Here is an 18,347-nt window from a genome sequence, read left to right as displayed (position 1 = left end):
AAAAGTGAACAAGCTATAACATCTTTTTCTCTATCTGAAGACGGATTCTAGTTTTCTAGTTTTCTTTAAAACTTTGGATATTTTCAGTGTGTTTTTTTATTTTTTTTAATGGAATGTATTGATAATGCGAGATATTTCTCATGATGTGATCTTTGGTCTGTTACACACCCTTTTTTTTTTTTTTTTACTTAATGGCCTGTCGTCTCTAGTTGTTTTTCAGAAAGATTATCTGCGAAGGTTATTCTATTGTTGTTTTTTTTATACTCTGAATTATTTGCTTTTTCGTTAAACATGGTTGTGTGGGTACTACATACAGTCGTCTTCTTCTAATTTCTTTTCTGCATTGTTTTAATCAGTTTCTGGAAAAATGTGACCTCAGACTTGCTAACTCACTGGGAGACACAACTTGCCAGCTTTAAATTTTCAATGTTTTGTATTACAGGAAATTGAAACAAGTACTGGCCCAATATGGATCCAGTACGAATGTGGAACTACAGCAGCGATCAGTGGAATACTCCAACTTGTTTGGCAAATATGATCACATGAGGTCAGTATCTGTTGTTTTCTGATAAAAATAAGGATAAATGTGTGCTCTTTTACCTTGTCCCATTTCTTTGTGTTGAAATAAGGAAATCTGTGGTGTTTATGAGTCTTGGCTTGTTTGATTTTTGTCTGTTCTGTTTGTTACGTTCATTGCCTTGATGACAACAATTTTTCTAAACATTTTAAAAGTACCTGTGGGTAGTTGGCGGGTGCTCTGGTGCGGTTTGCTCCTTCTTTCCTGTCAAACATCTATCGTATTTATCTCCCCTCCTTCTTTTTTGTGTTTGTTACTCTCTTGTAACTTCTAATCTTTGGCACTTATATGACCTTATTGTGTTGCAAGTGCCATAAAACTCTTACTAAAATTAAACTAAAAATACTTGAAGTGGAGTTCTTTGCCGTGCATCTCATAGACATGGGTGTGAATATTTTCCTCAGTGGCAACCTTCAATGTGCTGTAATTTGAGTGTGCAAGCAGAATGGATTGCTGTTTTTCATAAGGACTTTTTCCTCAGTTGTTTTTAAGATGTGTACGTGATACAGAAGTGTGTGCTTTGTTGTATGAGTGCAGTTTTTTAAAATGTCTGAACTTTTTTTATTGGAAACAAATAGCGTTCCAGAATTGTTTTTATCTCGAGGCTAAGAGTCATTTGTCACATTTCAGGCCAGCTCTGTTGGAGCACATGCCGTTGATTGAGGCTCACCCCCACAGCTTGGAGGATCAGTTCTCAGAAGGACAAGATGAGGTGAACTTGTTGACTGACGCTGTGTCCAGGGCAAACGCACACAACAATGCAACCATCACGCCGCCTGCAGAGGTGAGTGGTAATCATGATTCAGTGGTGGTGGAGATGTTTGGTTTGTTTTATAGAAACCACTGACAGTGATATTTCGAGGGCTTTGTGGAAAGTAATTAAAATACTGGAACTTGATGATTTGATAATGTAAATCTGTTCTGTCATTTCTATCCTCTAGGTCTGAAAACTAAAATCAGCCATGTTAAATTTTGAACATCTTTCTAGTGAAATCCAGGCTTCCAGTCTTTCGCTACTAATGGAGAAATATGTGCATCGTGAAAGTTACGCACTTGCTTCCTTATCATACCGACTTTGTCTGTAAAAATTTGCAAACAGGCTCCCAAATGCCATTTTCAGCCAATTGAAACCACACAATTTCATTTCTTCAAGGAAGGCTGACTTTTTACCCCTGCATCATCCGGGGGGGGGCTGTCTCTGGACCTTGCCCAGACCCTGGCATAGAATTTTCCTTACTACTCTGCTTTTGTCTTTTGGGAACACTGGGAATGAAAGTATGTAAAATAGCTGTCATATAATATGACTAAGTTTGGGGAAACCATTGGAATTGGGGAGCTTGAAAGTTACATTTTGATAAGCTCTGCTATTTCGTCCGTTCAAAAAAAAATGTGTTCTCAAACCCTTTGGCATGAGTTCCTTTCACGACATCCACAGAATGGCGACATCTTGGATATTTTGTCCAACGGTGTGTCACAGCCTCACGGACCTGGTGCAGAAACGAGCAAAAGTGGTGGTGGTGGTGGAACCACGGACTTCCTGGTGGATCTACTGGGGGATCTCACCACGGACACGCCAGCAGCCCCGACTGGCACAGGTATTCCTAGCGTCAATGCTGCTAACGACGTCCATTGTCTTGACTTGTTATGTTGATTCTTTTCTCTTCCTGCTGCTAAAGCAGTTTGTAGTCTTTAGCCCTGTGGTCTGATTTGATTTTATATATATTCGATTGGGTCATTCTGTCAAATGTGTTGTGACTGTTGAGCTGTTGGGAAAGACGCTGATGTCCTGAGTGGCAACGAACAAAGCAAGTAAACAAACTCCTGTGTTCTCCTTGAGGGTGTTTACTCGAAAAGTGTGCTTATTTATCTTCCTGGGTGAAGGGAAACACTGAAGTGAAAGAGTATTATTTGAACTTCTACATGTCGAGGCCATTCATGAAAAAAATGTTTAGGTCTTTTTCATCATCTTTGAATTATTTTTTTTTCATTATGTGTGAGTGAATATTGCTTATCTTAGTTTGATTCTGACAGCTGTTTATAGCATTAGCCTAGCTGTGGGTCAATGCAACCTTTACTATAATATCAACTGCTTAGTGTAAGACTCTGCTAATGCCATTTTGAAAGATGGCATACGATTCTTGCATTGAGAAAAGTTTATATATGTCCTTGCCATGTTTTTTCTAGGGAGAACTCACCTCTTCTAAAAAAATATATTTTCAGTCCTGAGTCCAGCCTCTAACAACAATTTGATAGATGGTTTCATGCAGTCCCCTGCTCCCACGAACAATGTTATGAATGGAATGTCATGTAAGTTGGAATCTGTGCTATCATTTCACACGCACGCACGAACGCTGCACATACATGCACATGGTCACGTTCGTGCACGCTCGCGCACCCACACACACACAGCTGTTTGCTATTCCTGTAAGACATAAATACCAACTCTGCTGTTAACTCCACTTGGTCAAGTCAGTTCTGAAGGGGGGGTTCCAACTTTACTTTTACCTCATGTCAATATACAAATATGTACATGTTTTAGCTGATCTAAAATTCTGTCTCTTCAGAATGATGCAGTGTTGAATTTTATAAATGTATCGTGGATTTATGTGTTGGTGAACTTACCAACCTAATACTGTAATGGTAAACAAAAAGAGTCAAATGTGTAATGGATGCTGTAATAGCCCATCAAATATTGCTGTGGTAATACATTTGTTTCCTTTTTGTTTTTGGAGATATTTTGTATTGTCAAGTGTATTGAAGTAGAATTTTGAGAGCAAATGATTGAAGTGCTCAAGCAATATGTTTATGATTTTGAGGGTTTAACGACATTATTTATCTTTTTAAAAATGTCCTTTCTTTTGAACAGTGTATCCTGAAATTTAGCTCTTTTTTTGTTGTAGTTGATGTGCTTCTCTTTTACTTATATTCAGCTGGAGGGGGTTGCTTGTGGGTTCTGCTTCCTTCTTGCTGAATAATTTAAGCCTGTGCTACTCGCCCGATGTCGGGTGACTAGCGCCAGGCTGCTCGCGCGATCTAGGGTGGCTAGCGTCAGGCTAGTTGACCGAATTCCAGAGGGGATTTCTGCGACATCGGGTGGGCATTTTCTGCCCACCCGGAGCCAGTCACCTAGATCTAGTCTAGTAAGTGGACCTTCTTTCTCCCACGAGAGAGAGAGAGAGAGAGAGACAGATGGACAGACAGACAGAGAGAGAGACAGTGACAGAGAGAGAGAGAGAGACATGAGGTGCCCACTACGGCTGGATTGGGCCGATACATGAAACTGAAAACAAACAAGTCAGGAGAGAGAGAGAGAGAGAGAAGGGGGGGGGTGTTTGTTATTAGAATTATTGTTTCCTGTCGTTTTCTCTCTGCGTCTGTTCTCAAGCTGACCCGGTACAAAACAGTCATTGTTGTACACATTATAGCCAGTCCCATCCTCATACATGACATGTATTATATAATGTCAATTTGGTCAGATAATTGCAGTCAGAGTCAAACTTTCCCGTTAGTAATGTAACCAGTAACAATCTAACAAGACCATTAGATCTATAGAAATCTATGAGCCTTTCCTAAAAGTTTGTCTTTCTGAGGTACTGTTCTCTTTATAGATGTATTCAGGGCGAAAGAGAATGGAAGTCCAGTCATATTTGGTGTCTATAGATCCCGTGAATGCCACTGATTAACTGGGAGAAAAGTTAAATGGGGGAAGTCTTTTAAAAAAAATAATATAAAGAAAAGGCCACATGTATGACATGGCCTGTAATATAACTTGAATAACGCGAACCCCCACCCCACCTTATTTAGGCCACACATAATAGCCAAAACAACCAAACTCGTGTAGTGTAAAGAGAATCAATAATGTAAGGTCCTTTTCTGTATATTGATCTCATAATCTGCAGTTAAAATCCTGTGCTGCCTGTGATAGACAGACAGACAGAGAGAGTGACACAAAGAGAGAGAGAGACAGTGACAAAGAGAGAGAGAGAGAGAGAGACAGTGACAAAGAGAGAGAGAGAGAGAGAGAGAGACAGTGAAAGAGATAGACAGACAGACAGACAGAGAGAGAGACAGTGACAGAGAGAGAGAAAGAGAGACAGTGACAAAGAGAGAGAGAGAGACAGTGAAAGAGAGAGAGAGAGACCTGAATAGTACATTTAAGGATGGCAGACTTCATGTTCGTCCCAAGGGTGGTGTTATATCGAGGTTTGATTCTATATAAAGTGTATCCAGACTATTTTTTCATTCTTTTCTCAAGTAGCCCCCCCCCCCCCCCCCCCCTGATGTTGCACACACAATGGGCTTGATCCAATTTTACTTGAAAGAAAAAAAATCCTACACCAAAGATCAATCTGCGATTACAAATGGTTCACGTGAAAAGTGACAAAATTTGAAATTGTTTCACTCAGGTCTCTAAAACTTTGTGGAAAGTCTTTCCCACATATTATAATTTAGCTGCCAGGTTGACCGATCTGACTCTTGACTTTGAGGACAAGGAGTGACCGAGTGAGTGACTGAATCGTGCGCAATTGATCACGCGAATTTTAAAGGAGCATGCGCAGAAATCCCCATGGGTCAGAAGCCACAGGCCAGGCAGGGCTAATCGACCAAATTCGTTCGCCCAGAACATTCGCAGAAATCCTAGATCGGTCGAGTAGCCTGGCGCTAGTCACCCGACATCGGGCGAGTATCCACTCCGTATAATTTACTGGTTGTCCTTATTTTTCCTTTCTGTTTGCCTTAAATTGTTTATTCATTATTTCTTTTTTAACAAATTAATTTTTTGATTGGTCGAAAACCAATACTACGGCAGGAAGTTTTGTCGGAATGGTTGAAGAATCAAACTCTTTTATTTGTGTGAGACAAGTTTTTTTTAAAAACGAGATTTTTTGCTGTGGTTTCAGCTTTGCCACCGGTGACAGCTTTCAACAAGAACGGGCTGCTGGTGGAGTTCCTCTGCCAACGTTCAGAGGCCGTACAGACTGTGATCAACATGAAGGCCACTAACTCCACGCCATTCCCAATGACAGACTTTGTCTTTCAGGCCGCTGTGCCCAAGGTAGGCTATGATGTTGTAGCTGTCTGTCAGCTGGCATTGACTTCTTGGGGTTTGCTACTTCTTGTTTGTAGCCTCCAATGTTCTGTTTGGGAAGGGAAATCCTTTGAGATTTGGTTGACAATTTCAAGATGTGTGTGCTCTCATATTTATTAAGAATGTGTTTTACCTCACTGATCATGCATTGGCATTGTAATCTCATGTAATATTTCTTCAACTCTGTGTAAACCATGCCAATGGTCAGTGAATTCTATTGTAAAGAAGTTGTTAAAGATACTGTTCTTTCTTGTCCACACCTCATGGTTTTAAATATTTTTGGATTTGCTGGCAGCTAGTCAATGCAAAATAAAAATGCATATTCTGCGTGCATTTATACTTGTTTGAAAACTTGTCTTCCTGATTTCTGATTCTGTGAAATAGGTAGTTGGTAGGTGCTATTGTGTGATCTTCCCTTTCATCTCCTTTACAGTACAACTGTTGTCCTTTTTTTGAAATCGTGGCAAATGTTGCTGCTTTCATCACTGAGCAGTGTACATGACAACTGTGCTCTTGGTTGATAAACGTCGATTATTGTGAACTGGTTCTTATTTTTGTTGAATGTTTGATGTTGTGTTTAATACTTTTCTGCCTTTCCCACCCGCAGTCATTCCAGTTGAGCCTCCAGTCCCCCTCAGGTAACGTCATTGCTCCCATCAACTCAGGCAGTGTCACACAAGTCATACAGCTCAACAACCCGCAAAAAGTAAGCCATCCAAACTGACAGTTACATCTATAAGAAAAGTTTGTGTTTAAATGTTTTAGGAACACAGAATAAGTTTTTTCTTCATTGAAAATAAGATTGCTGCTCTTTGTAGGCTAGGATTCCGATTTCTTTGATAACATTCGATACTTTTTTGTTCTTCGACCACACTGACTGTATTTTCCTGTTAATGAGCTCATGGTAGTACCACACTCTTCAGTGCACTCGTAGATCAATAGTGTAATATGATGTATACCATGATGAACACGCACAATCGCTTTTATTTTAATCTCAATTTTGTTCTGTGTTTTCAGCAAGCCATTCGCATGCGTTTGAAGATCAGTTACAGCCACAATGGAGCAACAGTGGACGAGATGGGAGAGGTCAACACATTCCCAGCAGAGCTGTGGCAATAACGATCGGTTCCTGTTCGCTGTAGGAGAGAGAGATGAGATTTATGGGCTGTGTGAGACTGGTTTCGACGTCTGACACTGAGTGATGATGTTGTGGTTACTGACTGGAGTGAATGTGAGGAAGAACTGTGCGAGTGGAAGTTGTTGTGCTTTGGTGTGCTAGCGGCGAGTATGGACAAAAAAAAGGTGTGCGTGCCTGAGTGAGGACTGTGGCTATGAGGTCATGAGTGTGGAGTGATATTTGGTTCTTATCTTATTTGTTGGGTTGTTGTTTATTTTTGCTATGTGATGATGCAAAGAGAGGTTATACTATGCCTGTGGTCTCAGGCTCTGTTGAGGCTTTCCATTCTCATGTATTTCCTCATCCGCATTGAGTTTATGGCTATGTTTTTGTTATAATGCTGTAATTTATTTGTACTTGCTTATTTATCCCTCTGGCCCCTTCTTACATTACATTTGTAACTCTTGGGACAGTACATTTTGTTTCTCATCCAAGAAAAGCCTCAAAGTACAGAAGAGTTGGAAATTGTAGAAAGAACAAAGAAGAACAACAGTTGTCATTGACTGTAGAGCAGCTTTTTATGTTTGATCAAGCACTGAAACGCATTCTTGCTCAACACTCCATACATCGCTAAAGGCTGCTGTTTGAGCACCGTTTTTGACAGCCTTTCCGTCTTCCCTCAACTAGTGAATGCTTTTGCAGGTCTAAACTCAAAAGTAGCTTGTCACTGGAAGGGAGGATGTTTTCTTCTCATGGACGGATCAGATATTGACGGGCTTGATAGTTTTGGGTATGCTCACAAGGCCTGCGGGTGTGCCTTTGGATACAAAGTCCTTCCTCTCTATTGAAATTTTCTTGTATGTAGATATTAAACATGAATCAATCGCCACTACTTGCAATAATTTGTTATTCAAAGAGATGTAAAATTCCTCAGCAGGACCATGTTTTGGGTATAGCCTTCTACTTCCTTGATCCTTCCTCATGTACAACGCGGACGGGTAACGGGAGCTTCTTTTCTTATGTGTTGTTATCCTAATCTGTTCGTGGCAAACTGTGGCTGTTATCGTGCTGATTCACTTTTGTTAACCACCACTTCAGTGAACACCGTTTTTACTCATGCAGTTGCGAGCGCCGTAAAACCTCTACTAAAACTGAACTAAACACTGTTGTTAGTCTTTAGATTAATCCATGCAAACTGTTTGCTGTGTTGTTGAGTTTAATTTGTAGTATGCTGTCTTGTCTAGAATCAAATGTAAAGGTCCGGAGTTTCTTTTGTTAACCTCTGGTGCATGCATCCAGTCCTAGTCTTCTTGTGCTGTGTCCTGGCAGTATTATGAAGATGTTCATCTCTCTCTCTCTCTCTCTCTCTCTCTCTCTCTCTCTCTCTCTCTCTCTCTCTCTCTCTCTCTCTCTCGCCCCCCCCCCCCCTCCCTCTTCCCCTCTCTCTATCTATCTCTTTAGGCCCTGCTATTGGTATGTCTGATAGCTGTCACTTCAGTCTTGTGCATTCCACTTTGTAAAGCTAATTAATGAGTTGATTCTCATAAACTGTTCTTGTATTGGCTTTTCTTGTTTTTGTGCAATGAACATCAAGTGTCCTCTCAAAGTTGTGATATGCGTGAGAGTGTTTATCTGTTTTCAATTTTTGATTTAACATTTGTCTGAATCATGATTATTTTTTTCATCAGTTGTTATGTCTGTTATCTGTTTTGAGGTGGGGGGGGTTTTTTGTAAGGATTGCATTTTCAGTACATTCGTTCTTGTACTATTGTGTTGTTGGTTGAATGTACTATGTAAGTAGAATTTTTCCTTTGAAAAAAACTCCATTATTTCATCTGATGGTATAGAACACTGTAGAGTGGGCAGTAGTGTAGCATTGGATACCTGTGTAGTAATTCTAACAGCCGACAATTATTTAGAATGCTGTACCACTGAATCATTTCTTATTCGGCCGGAGTAGGACCATTATATGACACTGTTTAATAGCCTGACAATATTTTTATCTAGAACTGGGATATTACTGTTAGTTGTGTCAGTAAGAGAGCTACTGTTGGCTAGAAGTTCCGATTTATTGGAGTAGGTTGTAGGCCTCCTGTGAACTCTGTTTCCATCAGACAGAGACAGCGTGTCAGGGACTTTCTGAATCAATGGTGGTACACAGTTATTGTGCAGCCAGATTATTTTTTGTTGTTTGGCACTCTAGGGTAGAATCTTTGTGATCTAGCGGTATAATTTGACAAAAACTCCTTTCCAAAGGTGGGAATACATATTTCTTGAAATTAGTAGCTAAATCAATAACGAGAGGCAGATAAAAAAAAAATGTTGGGAACAGTACTGAACAAAACAGTTTATTTGAGAGAAGTTGTTCATATCACTTCATTGCTGCTGCCTTGAATAGTTGTCAGTTTGAAATGTGCTTTGCTATGGCCTTCATATGATTGGATTGTTTCCTCCACTTTGTGTAGGATAGTTTTATAAAGCATAATTTTTATGGTGGCAGAGATGCCATCCTGCTATTGTAATCTTGTCCAGTTTTCAGATGCTAGATTCAAAACTTGAGTATGAATGATAACAGCTCTTTTATGCTTACCATTCATAGTACGGTTTGGAGACTTAGCTAAGTGGAAGGTCAAAACAGGTTTTGAAATTAAAGCTTTTCATGCATTGGTCATCAGTAGAGACTAGGTCTTCTTAGCTTCGTGATCTGATTCTTTAGTTTCTAGGCTGTGTTCTGTGCGCTTGTATGTAGTGTGTATTGTATGTCTTTTAATTGGAAAGAAAAATGTTAAAGTCTGTATATATAAATATTTTCATGAAAAAATAAGTGAAAGATTTCAATTTAGTAATTCCCCTTAACTATATTTGAAAATAGTCAACGCAAATGTCAACGAATCTGTAAGTGTTGAAAAGTGATTCTAAAGTGTGTGCTGGTATTATATCAAAATGAGAGAGTTGCTTTAGTTTCTTTCCCACTCTGCATTTCATAATGACATGATTTTGTTTCAAATGCTTGGGCATTACAACAATACTCTGGTGTGCAGAGCCTGGTCGTGCTTGTGCAGCAGTGTGAGACCTGCTGGCTAAGGCAGCTGTTGCTACGTTGCTCCATCCCAAGCACTTTGTCCCACTATACAATTATGTTCACTTTTTTGTTTCAGCTGTAGGCTCATTTAGCTTCATAAGATCTACTCGTTGATCAAAGTAAGAGCAGAACAAGGTACACCTTTAGACTGGGTGGAATTCTTGTCAGAACCATATTATTCTTCTTCATTAAGTTGCTTGGCAGTGCCCATTTTCTTCTAATTACAAATGAAATCTTGTCGTACTTCACTGAATCATGTTTTGTTATTGACTATATAAAGGTTTCAATACAATTTAACTTTAAATATCAGTTCTTTGTATCTTTGTTTTTCATTGCTTTTCATTATGTATACACTTCAATTCTACTATTTTTTAAAGTGCAGCCATTTTCAAAGTGCATAAATCTGAGACAGGCATTTCGGTTTTTCTTTAACTGCGTACGGGCTACATAATTGGTCGGATGTTATGTTTTAATATTGAGAAGTTTCACATTTTGCTCTAGTTATGGAGCAACCGTGTGATATTAGGATGTGAATTTGTCAGACCTTGTCTGATATGTCTCATGTTTTTCTTAATTTTATATTGCATTATCTGGTCAGTATTCATAGGTCATTCTAAGTGGAATAGGTTGGCGAATGGAAACTTTTTTGTGCTTGAATTAATCAGTGAATCTATGCTTCTATAGTTGTAGTTATGGCTAAATATATTAAGACTTCTTTCTTGGTTTATGTAGATGTTTTTATAATTTATGCAACAAGAAACAGGCTTTTTTTGTGTCTGGTTTTGGGAAGATGTTTTATTTTAATACCCCCCTTTCACTTTCTTGCTCCGGCCAGTCTTTGGCTCTCCAATAGGAATGTATAGAAAGCCTGGGAGTTGGATTCCAACAGTTCACCTCTTTTTGTTACCAGAATCTATGGTGAAATTGTTTGGCTCTTCACCATACTCACGCAGGATGTTAGTTTGGTTCCATTTTGGGAAGGATATTTTACTGAGAACCTTCATCTTTCTCTAAGGTATTACCGAAGTAGTCGCAGTTGACCCTGACTGACAGGGTCAAGGGATCCTGGCTCAGAAATGGACTGAATTATGTAGCTAGGGATGTGTGGTGTTCTCAAAAACTTTCTTCTTTGCTCGTTGTTTTTTCCCCCTTCTGCAGGAGAAAACCAACCATACTTAGGTGTTTTTAAAAAATGGAACAAAGCCTCCAACCTGTGTTCAAGTTGTACTATAATTGGTTGTGATCATTGTGACTTTGAGGGTGGTAGTCGGTGTTACAATTATTATCATGCGCTTTCCCAAATGGCCCCAGTTCAGCTCTTCTGTAGCAGTGTGAAAGGATTATCTCACTCTTGTGGTGAGTAAACATTCCTTTCTTGTCTATGGTATAGATCAGTCAGATTTTTTGTATTGATATATTTGTCAAACAAATCTCTCTTCCTTCTGCTTGAAATAGACATTGTCAGGACTGTGGTGCTGGGAATTCTAGTTAAAAAGAAATATTCCTGCGACAGGTTTTGCTGTTCAGAAAAGTGGGCTGTCTTTTTGGAAAACTAGTAGATTGCTGTGTTCAGTCGTGGAGGTTTTTTGTTGGGGTTTTTTCTTCAGGAAGAATGGTGAGTGTCAGCTTACTGAAGACCTCATGAAGCCTGTATGTGAATGGTCAATGTGTGACATGTCTTGTGACTGTTGGATAGGTCTCTTGAGTGTTGTGTGAATGTTGATGGTTGGATGAACATGTGGAAGTTCTTACATCGTTTTGAAAGATCTTGTGAATGTTGAGGGTTAAATGAATGAGTATTTGGGCTTGGACGTGTTATTGTACAGTAGATTATATTCCTATTAAATTATTCACAGATGCTCACCAATTGATAAACCTGGGTGCATGGGAGGACTAATCAGCAAAACTATTTCTCCTTTAGTGCACAAGTTTCCTCTTTTACATGCAAGCTATATCACTATATTCATTTACTTCCGCTTGAGTTGAGGTGTTGAATATTTACGGTCATATTTGGGCAGAATAAGCAATGCAGTGAAGAAACACCTCTTTGTTCATGGATTGTGTTTATGCTTTTCTTTAATATCCAATTTGATATTCTTTTTTTAAATCATCATTTGATTTTCACTGTGTTCATAGAGGAGTGAACATATCTATATATTTGGGGACAAAACATTGCATGCTGAAATATAACCTTTCTGTACTCAGAATTTAGTTTCCCTTGCACATAGTGTCTGATACCACCGATTTCTTTCAGGGGTTTGACTGATATCTTTTCTAATACTCGGCTGCTCTGCAATTCCAGCTTCTACTCTAAGGGCTATGGAATTAAATCAGAACAGGTGCAAACAGACTGTAGAGCTGTTTTTGCTATAGCTTTAGTTTTGTTGCCATTGGGAAACAGGTCTATGCTTTAACTTAATGCAATGGTGGTGGCGGATACTAAATTGTCCTACACAAAATTTTAAATTAGTTGAGAAAGTAACCAGTAGCCAAGGTGATGTGAAATATTGCAAATAGATATGGGGTTGTTTCTATAAAAATTTGGCGCCATTTTAGGTCGATATGCTTTCTGTATTGACTGCTCTGTAAAGACATATCTGGAATCCAAAACAACAAATGAACGCGCCCACAGGTCTACAATGAAGGGGATTTCTGTTTCCTTGTCATTATTATTGCTTTGGTCAATAGAAATTTTAACAACTATTTGTTTTCCTCTGATAAAATGTACTGTGACTTTGTGTGACTTTTGTTATTGTACATATTCTGTTGCTGTATGTGGAGCAGAGTTAGCATTTGGGGTTCAGTCTATAGGTGAAGTGTTGAGACATCAATTGTGCTCATCCATATGAACATCCTTGTCTTTTTGTATATGTCCGATGTACCATCGTCATTGTCTGTGCAAGTGATATGTGCTTAGTATTGTGCCTGTACACCCACTTCTCTCCCCTCCTATATTTTTCTAACTGTCTGCAGTCTCCCTTGGGTGGAGGATTTACTGTGTTATGGTGTATCAGATATATAGTCCATGGTATGACTTTGGTTATTACGGTATTTCAGAATTGCCCAGTTACTGTTTTGATTGCATAAAAATGTATTTTTAAAATTCCCAACAAACAAAACAAGTTTTACTTTCTAATCTTTAAAATCAAACCAGTAAAATTTATACAAGGTGTGATTTGTTCCTCCTTTCATAGCCAAAGACAAGCGTTGCATATGGACTTGGTTCGTCTTCTTTTAGAAACCAATTGCTTTGGTAAACCTTTGAATTTTGCTTTCTGAAACTCATGTCAAAATCTTAGTCCACTTAACCTATGTTGTATTATTTTCTTTTGTAACATAATATACGTACTCCAGCTTGACATCTTTCTTTGTCATCTGAATTTATGTAAAGAAGTTTCCAGATATCTCTGCCAATGGGGTCATTAAAGTGTAAAGATGGCAAATGTAACAAAGTTTGTCTTTAAAAATGTAACATCATTTGAACATATGTTTGATTTTAATTACCATGATTCAAAATTTTGTGCAATGATAGGCCCAACCCCAAGATGTTCTTTACTGAAGAGGAAATCAAATTGAAATGTCACATATCTTAATGTCTGATGCAGCTTTCTGTGGTGAAGGCATTGACATCCGTGACATTCAGAAATGTTTTGCAAATGCAGTCTTGTGTATCCATGTTGTCAGTTTTGTTTCTTTTTGTCTCCTTGCTGCAGTACACAGTGCCCTTGTGGCAGGGCTGAGCCCCCACGTCTTTGTTTGTGTGTAGCTGTGACTGTGGGCCACCGCCTATTCTCACCAAATTCTGCGCTCTAACACAGGAAATCACTTCTGGTGGTCTCTGTACTGTCAGCTGTGGTGACTGGAGAATGGCAAGCTTGGGCAATGGGATGTTACTTTGGAATGTAATTCACAGTTGTGAGTGGGAGAAAATGAAGAAAGTTTATCAACCCTTTGCTGGCTGTCATCTGCCTACGTCCTGGCGGTAAGAGAAAAGTGGCCTGTGTTAGAGTGACAGCATGTTTGGTCCCTGTGAGGACTTTGCAATACTGTCAGTGGTGTTGTCACAGTGGCATGGTGACATGTCACTCAAAATCCACAAATCCTGATTTGATGTACATTTCACATTCATGAATTTAGCAATGCCATTTGTCAGCTGTACAGTGAGAGTTTTTCCAACATGTAAACTTGCATTATGTTTGTTCAGTTGGTTATGTACCTGTAAGTTTCATGGTATGTATATCATGTCTTCACTTGTGTAATTTAAGATAAACATACAGAGGAAATTAAATAAATAAATGAATGGAAAAAAAAGAAATGATTGATTCAAATGTGTCTGTGATTCTATGATTTGAACTTCAGAATTTACTTCCCACCATGTGTCATGAAGCCGCTGACCATTCTCTTCTTTTTTTTCTGCTTTATTTTTCAGTGTGTGTTTTAATGTTACTCAGCATTAAATGACTACCTGAGTGTTTCTCTTTATTTTACCCACACTACTCTGCATCCACATCTGGATGATGAGTTTTCTTATTATGTGTTCCCGTTTCTTTTGTTTCTTTACTTTACTTCTTTTCAGTGTTTATGTCATCTTATCTAGTTTCTGGGTGGGTGGTTGGCGGGTTGTCTGGTGTGGTTTGCTCCTTCTTTCCTATCAAACATCTATCGTCCTTATCTCCCCTTGTGCTTTTTTATGTTTGTTACTCCCTTGTAACACCTCTAATCTTCTGGCGCTCATATGACCTTATGCAGTTGCGAGCGCTGTAAAACCTCTACTAAAACTAGTTTCTGGCAAAGCATCTGTGCCTACTTGCCATAGACTGCCCCATAACCCTTGGCAATGGCATCTGTGATGGAATGCTTAAACTCTATGGCGTTGCAGGAAGACCTGAGTGTGATTCCCAGTGGTGAACTTAATTTATTGAATACCTCCTCGAGTCTGCCAGGATGCTGTATCCCACTCTGCCCCTGTAGATCTTCACAGGTAGGGTCGGAGCAACCAGCCTCTTAAATTATACAAAAGTGCGTGTTGAGGTGTTAAACATTTTAAATTTAGTAAAAGTAAACTCGGGTAACATTGTCTCTAAAAGTAAAAGCTTGCAGTGGTGAACCGAAGGATCACGGCTTCGTGATCAGCCTAAGGAAATACATGTATCACTTTGTACCTTATCTCTCCCTTTCTAATTTTCTTTGCAAGTTACTCTCTAGTAACACCTACTATTGTCTTTGATCCTTTGTTACCTATGCTGCAAAAACTTTAAAATTCTTTCTAAAACTGAATTTAAAAAAGAATGTAAAAAGTCGGACCTTGACGTTCTTAACTGCCGCTCTCTTCACGGTCAGTTACTATTGCACAGATCTCCCCTCCTTCTTTTTTCTGTTTGTTACTCTCTTGTAACACCTCTAATCTTCGGTACTTATATATGATCTTATTGTGTTGCTAGTGCCGTAAAACTCTTACTAAAACATAAGTCGGAGGTTGAAATCTGAACAGTGTCATAATTGTTTTTTGGTTTTTTTTATTTTATTTTATCTTTTTTTAAATCTTTTTTTTTTTGGGGGGGGGGGGGGTGTTGGTGCCTACTAGTACTAGAATATTTCTTCTCAGTCCAGAGTCCTACCGACGGATCAAGTACTCCGCCTTTATTTTAATTTACGTTTTTCTTGTCTAGTAGTAGTAGGATGTTGAACTTGGACAACTACAGCCTGGCTAATAGTGGCCTTTTATCTTACTGTCTACTGTAAACATCGCTTTGACTCATCATATGTCTACTCACTGAGCAACCGGTCTTCCTTTCTAGCACTTACACAGCATCCCGTCGAAGATGACTATGCACTGCAATAAGAGTATCCTCTTCTCTATAAATATAGGCCTAATCTTTTAAAAAGAGGGTGGTTGGCGGGTGCCCTGGTTGTGTGGTTTGCCCCTTCTTTCCAGTCAAATATCTATCGTCCTTGTCTCTCCTCATTCTTTTTGCGTACGTTACTCTCTTGTAACACGATATATTCTTCTGCACTTAAATCGATATGACCTTATTGTGTTGCAACTGCCGTAAAACTCTTACCAAAACTAAACTAATCTTTTTTTTTTTTTTAAAGCCGCCCGAGAATGGCCTGTGACGACATCTATGATGTTGTTATTATTGTGTGCTTGATAATTGATACATGTACTGTTTATTGAGGGAGCGGCGCACCCTGTACAGAGAAAGAAAGAGCAATGAATGTGCTACATATACAATACTTCACTCTGAAAAAAGGACACGAAATGTTTTGTACGGTGGCGACATCTATAAAATTAATTCCTCGTGGATTGAGGGGGATGTGTGTTTGAGAGAACATTTTATTTTTTAAATAGTGGTACTTTCTTTGCTTGACATCTCGTACAAAGACCATGTTTCAAATGTTGAGGTACAAAACAGAATCACCAACGCAGTCGGGTAGCATGAAGATCTACTGACCACAGTGAAGAGACGAAAATTTAAATGGTATGGATAATTCACAAGATCCACAGGATTTGCCAAAACAATCCTACAAGGAACCGTACAAGGAAAGAGAAAGAGAAGAATGCAGAGAAGGAGGTGGGAGGACAACATTACAGAGTGGACAGGAAGACGATGGGTGACAATCTGAGGAAAGCAGAGGACAAAGATAAATGGCGAGAGCTGGTTTTCAGATGCAGTGGTGCCCCCACGGTTGCCCCAACCACGGGATAGAAGAAGAAGAAGAAGACTTTCTTTGACTCCGGGAAAGTCTGGAACGAATGCATACTACTGTAAACTGTAAGTAAATATTATAATGGCACCACTGCTTGAGGACGATAATTAATTAACGCCACGACCGTTACAGTTATATATTATATTATAATATATATTGTTAAATAAAATAATGTATTCCCCGATGGTAGGGGATCCGAGCAGTTGAAGGGTGCACTGGTGTATTTTGCTCCTTTCCTATCAAACATATACATATTCGTTTATATATCTCTTCTCCTTCTGTTCTGTGCATGTTTCTCTCGTGTAATCACTTCTAACCCTTGGCGCTCAAGATCTTTTTCTGTTGCAAATGCCGTAAAACTCTAACTAAACGTAAAACTAAACTTAGTGGTAGTACGAGCATCTGAAGTGACAATCGCAAGTTTTGACCCACAGTTGTAGCCTACCTTCCTCAATTCCCCTTATGGTATCGATTACCCATGGTTGTCCCTTGCAATAAGAAAGGTATCAATTTTTTATTATGCACTAATCAATGTTTAGCTGAAGTGAATCTCTTCTCCGCCATGTTGACACATTGCCCCCCCCCCCCCCTTACACACTCACACACACACACACACATACACTCACACACACACGCACAGACACACACACACACACACACACACACGCACACACACACACACACACACGCACGCACGCACACACACATACGCGCGCGCGCACTCTTCTCCCTCGAGGCGCACATCATCCTTTCACTGATTAGTGAATTCGTCACTCGTTCTAGTAAGCTACACCACACGCACAGTCTCCACTGGCTCTGATTAAACTCGCTTTTAATGTGGATGGGTGGAGGATGCTCTGGTGTGGTTTGGTTCTTCTTTCCTATCGAACATCTAGACCTTTTTATGACCTTATGCCGTTGTGAGCGCCGTAAAACCTCTAAAAAGTAAAGTTGTTCCCGCATCCGATCCGGACATTGGGGATTGCCTTGTTAGTGAGACAACTTCCTGGGCCTTCGGCATACGTGTATTGTGGTAGGGTGGCCAGCTCTTTTCCACGCCGCCTTTACTTCCCCAACTCGAAGTCAGGTACCAATTACTGCTGGGTGGGCAGGGGGCGAAAAAATCTGTGTCCGAACCGAGGCTTGAACCCGGACTTTCTGCTTCGGAGACAAGCGCACTAACAGCTCCGCCACCGCACTCTCTGTCAAACCTCTACTAAAACTAAAACTAACTCGCTTTTAAAGTGGTATTTCTCGACCGCCCTTCAATATAGCCCAGTTTGTTACAAATCTGACAAATATTCGGAAGTTTAAGGTCCACATATTTCTACTCGTCGAGTCTGAATTATCCACATCGTTCCTACTCTCTCTCTCTCTCTCTCTCTCTCTCTCTCTCTCTCTCTCTCTTCCCTTCTCGATACACACTAAAAAGAAAATCGTAGCAAAGCTTTCTCAGCACAGTTTCGAAGTATATGTACTGAGGAATAGAAAAAGAAACCCACGTGTGCTTACTTTGAATTTGTGTTGGAGATGGATACCTATGTGTGAACGAGAGTATTGTATTCTAAGCAAAGTTATATTTGTCAACAACACTGAATAAAAATTATTTTATATGGATATATAGGTCCTAATAATGATTTTGTTTTGTTTTGCGATTGGTGTCAAATCAAAATAAAATAGTAATTTTAAAAGCCACTGAAACTCCCCTTCTTTTCTGGGATTTAAGTAAAGATTCTTGTCTTATACTTATGACATGGTTCTTCTCCCCCCA

General features: G+C 39.4%; 1 protein-coding gene across 4 annotated transcripts in view; it reads left to right on the top strand.

Moving 5' to 3' along the window:
- LOC101845899 (AP-1 complex subunit gamma-1) overlaps nucleotides 1-7,356 on the top strand; it is a 30,609-nt gene extending 23,253 nt beyond the window's left edge. For all 4 annotated transcript variants that reach the window (XM_005091201.3, XM_005091202.3, XM_005091200.3 and 1 more), the window contains exons 17-23: nucleotides 443-547; nucleotides 1,208-1,361; nucleotides 2,013-2,172; nucleotides 2,798-2,884; nucleotides 5,479-5,633; nucleotides 6,274-6,372; nucleotides 6,684-7,356. In XM_005091201.3, coding sequence (XP_005091258.1) covers nucleotides 443-547; nucleotides 1,208-1,361; nucleotides 2,013-2,172; nucleotides 2,798-2,884; nucleotides 5,479-5,633; nucleotides 6,274-6,372; nucleotides 6,684-6,785 — 862 coding nt within the window. In that variant the 3' untranslated portion in view covers nucleotides 6,786-7,356. The remainder of the gene's footprint in view (nucleotides 1-442; nucleotides 548-1,207; nucleotides 1,362-2,012; nucleotides 2,173-2,797; nucleotides 2,885-5,478; nucleotides 5,634-6,273; nucleotides 6,373-6,683) is intronic.
- The last annotated feature ends 10,991 nt before the right edge of the window (nucleotides 7,357-18,347 follow it).

Source organism: Aplysia californica, unplaced genomic scaffold (assembly GCF_000002075.1).
Source record: "Aplysia californica isolate F4 #8 unplaced genomic scaffold, AplCal3.0 scaffold00027, whole genome shotgun sequence".
NCBI classification, from domain to species: domain Eukaryota; kingdom Metazoa; phylum Mollusca; class Gastropoda; order Aplysiida; family Aplysiidae; genus Aplysia; species Aplysia californica.
Note: the sequence above shows the minus strand (reverse complement) of the source record. Positions and strands in the feature narration are given on the sequence as shown.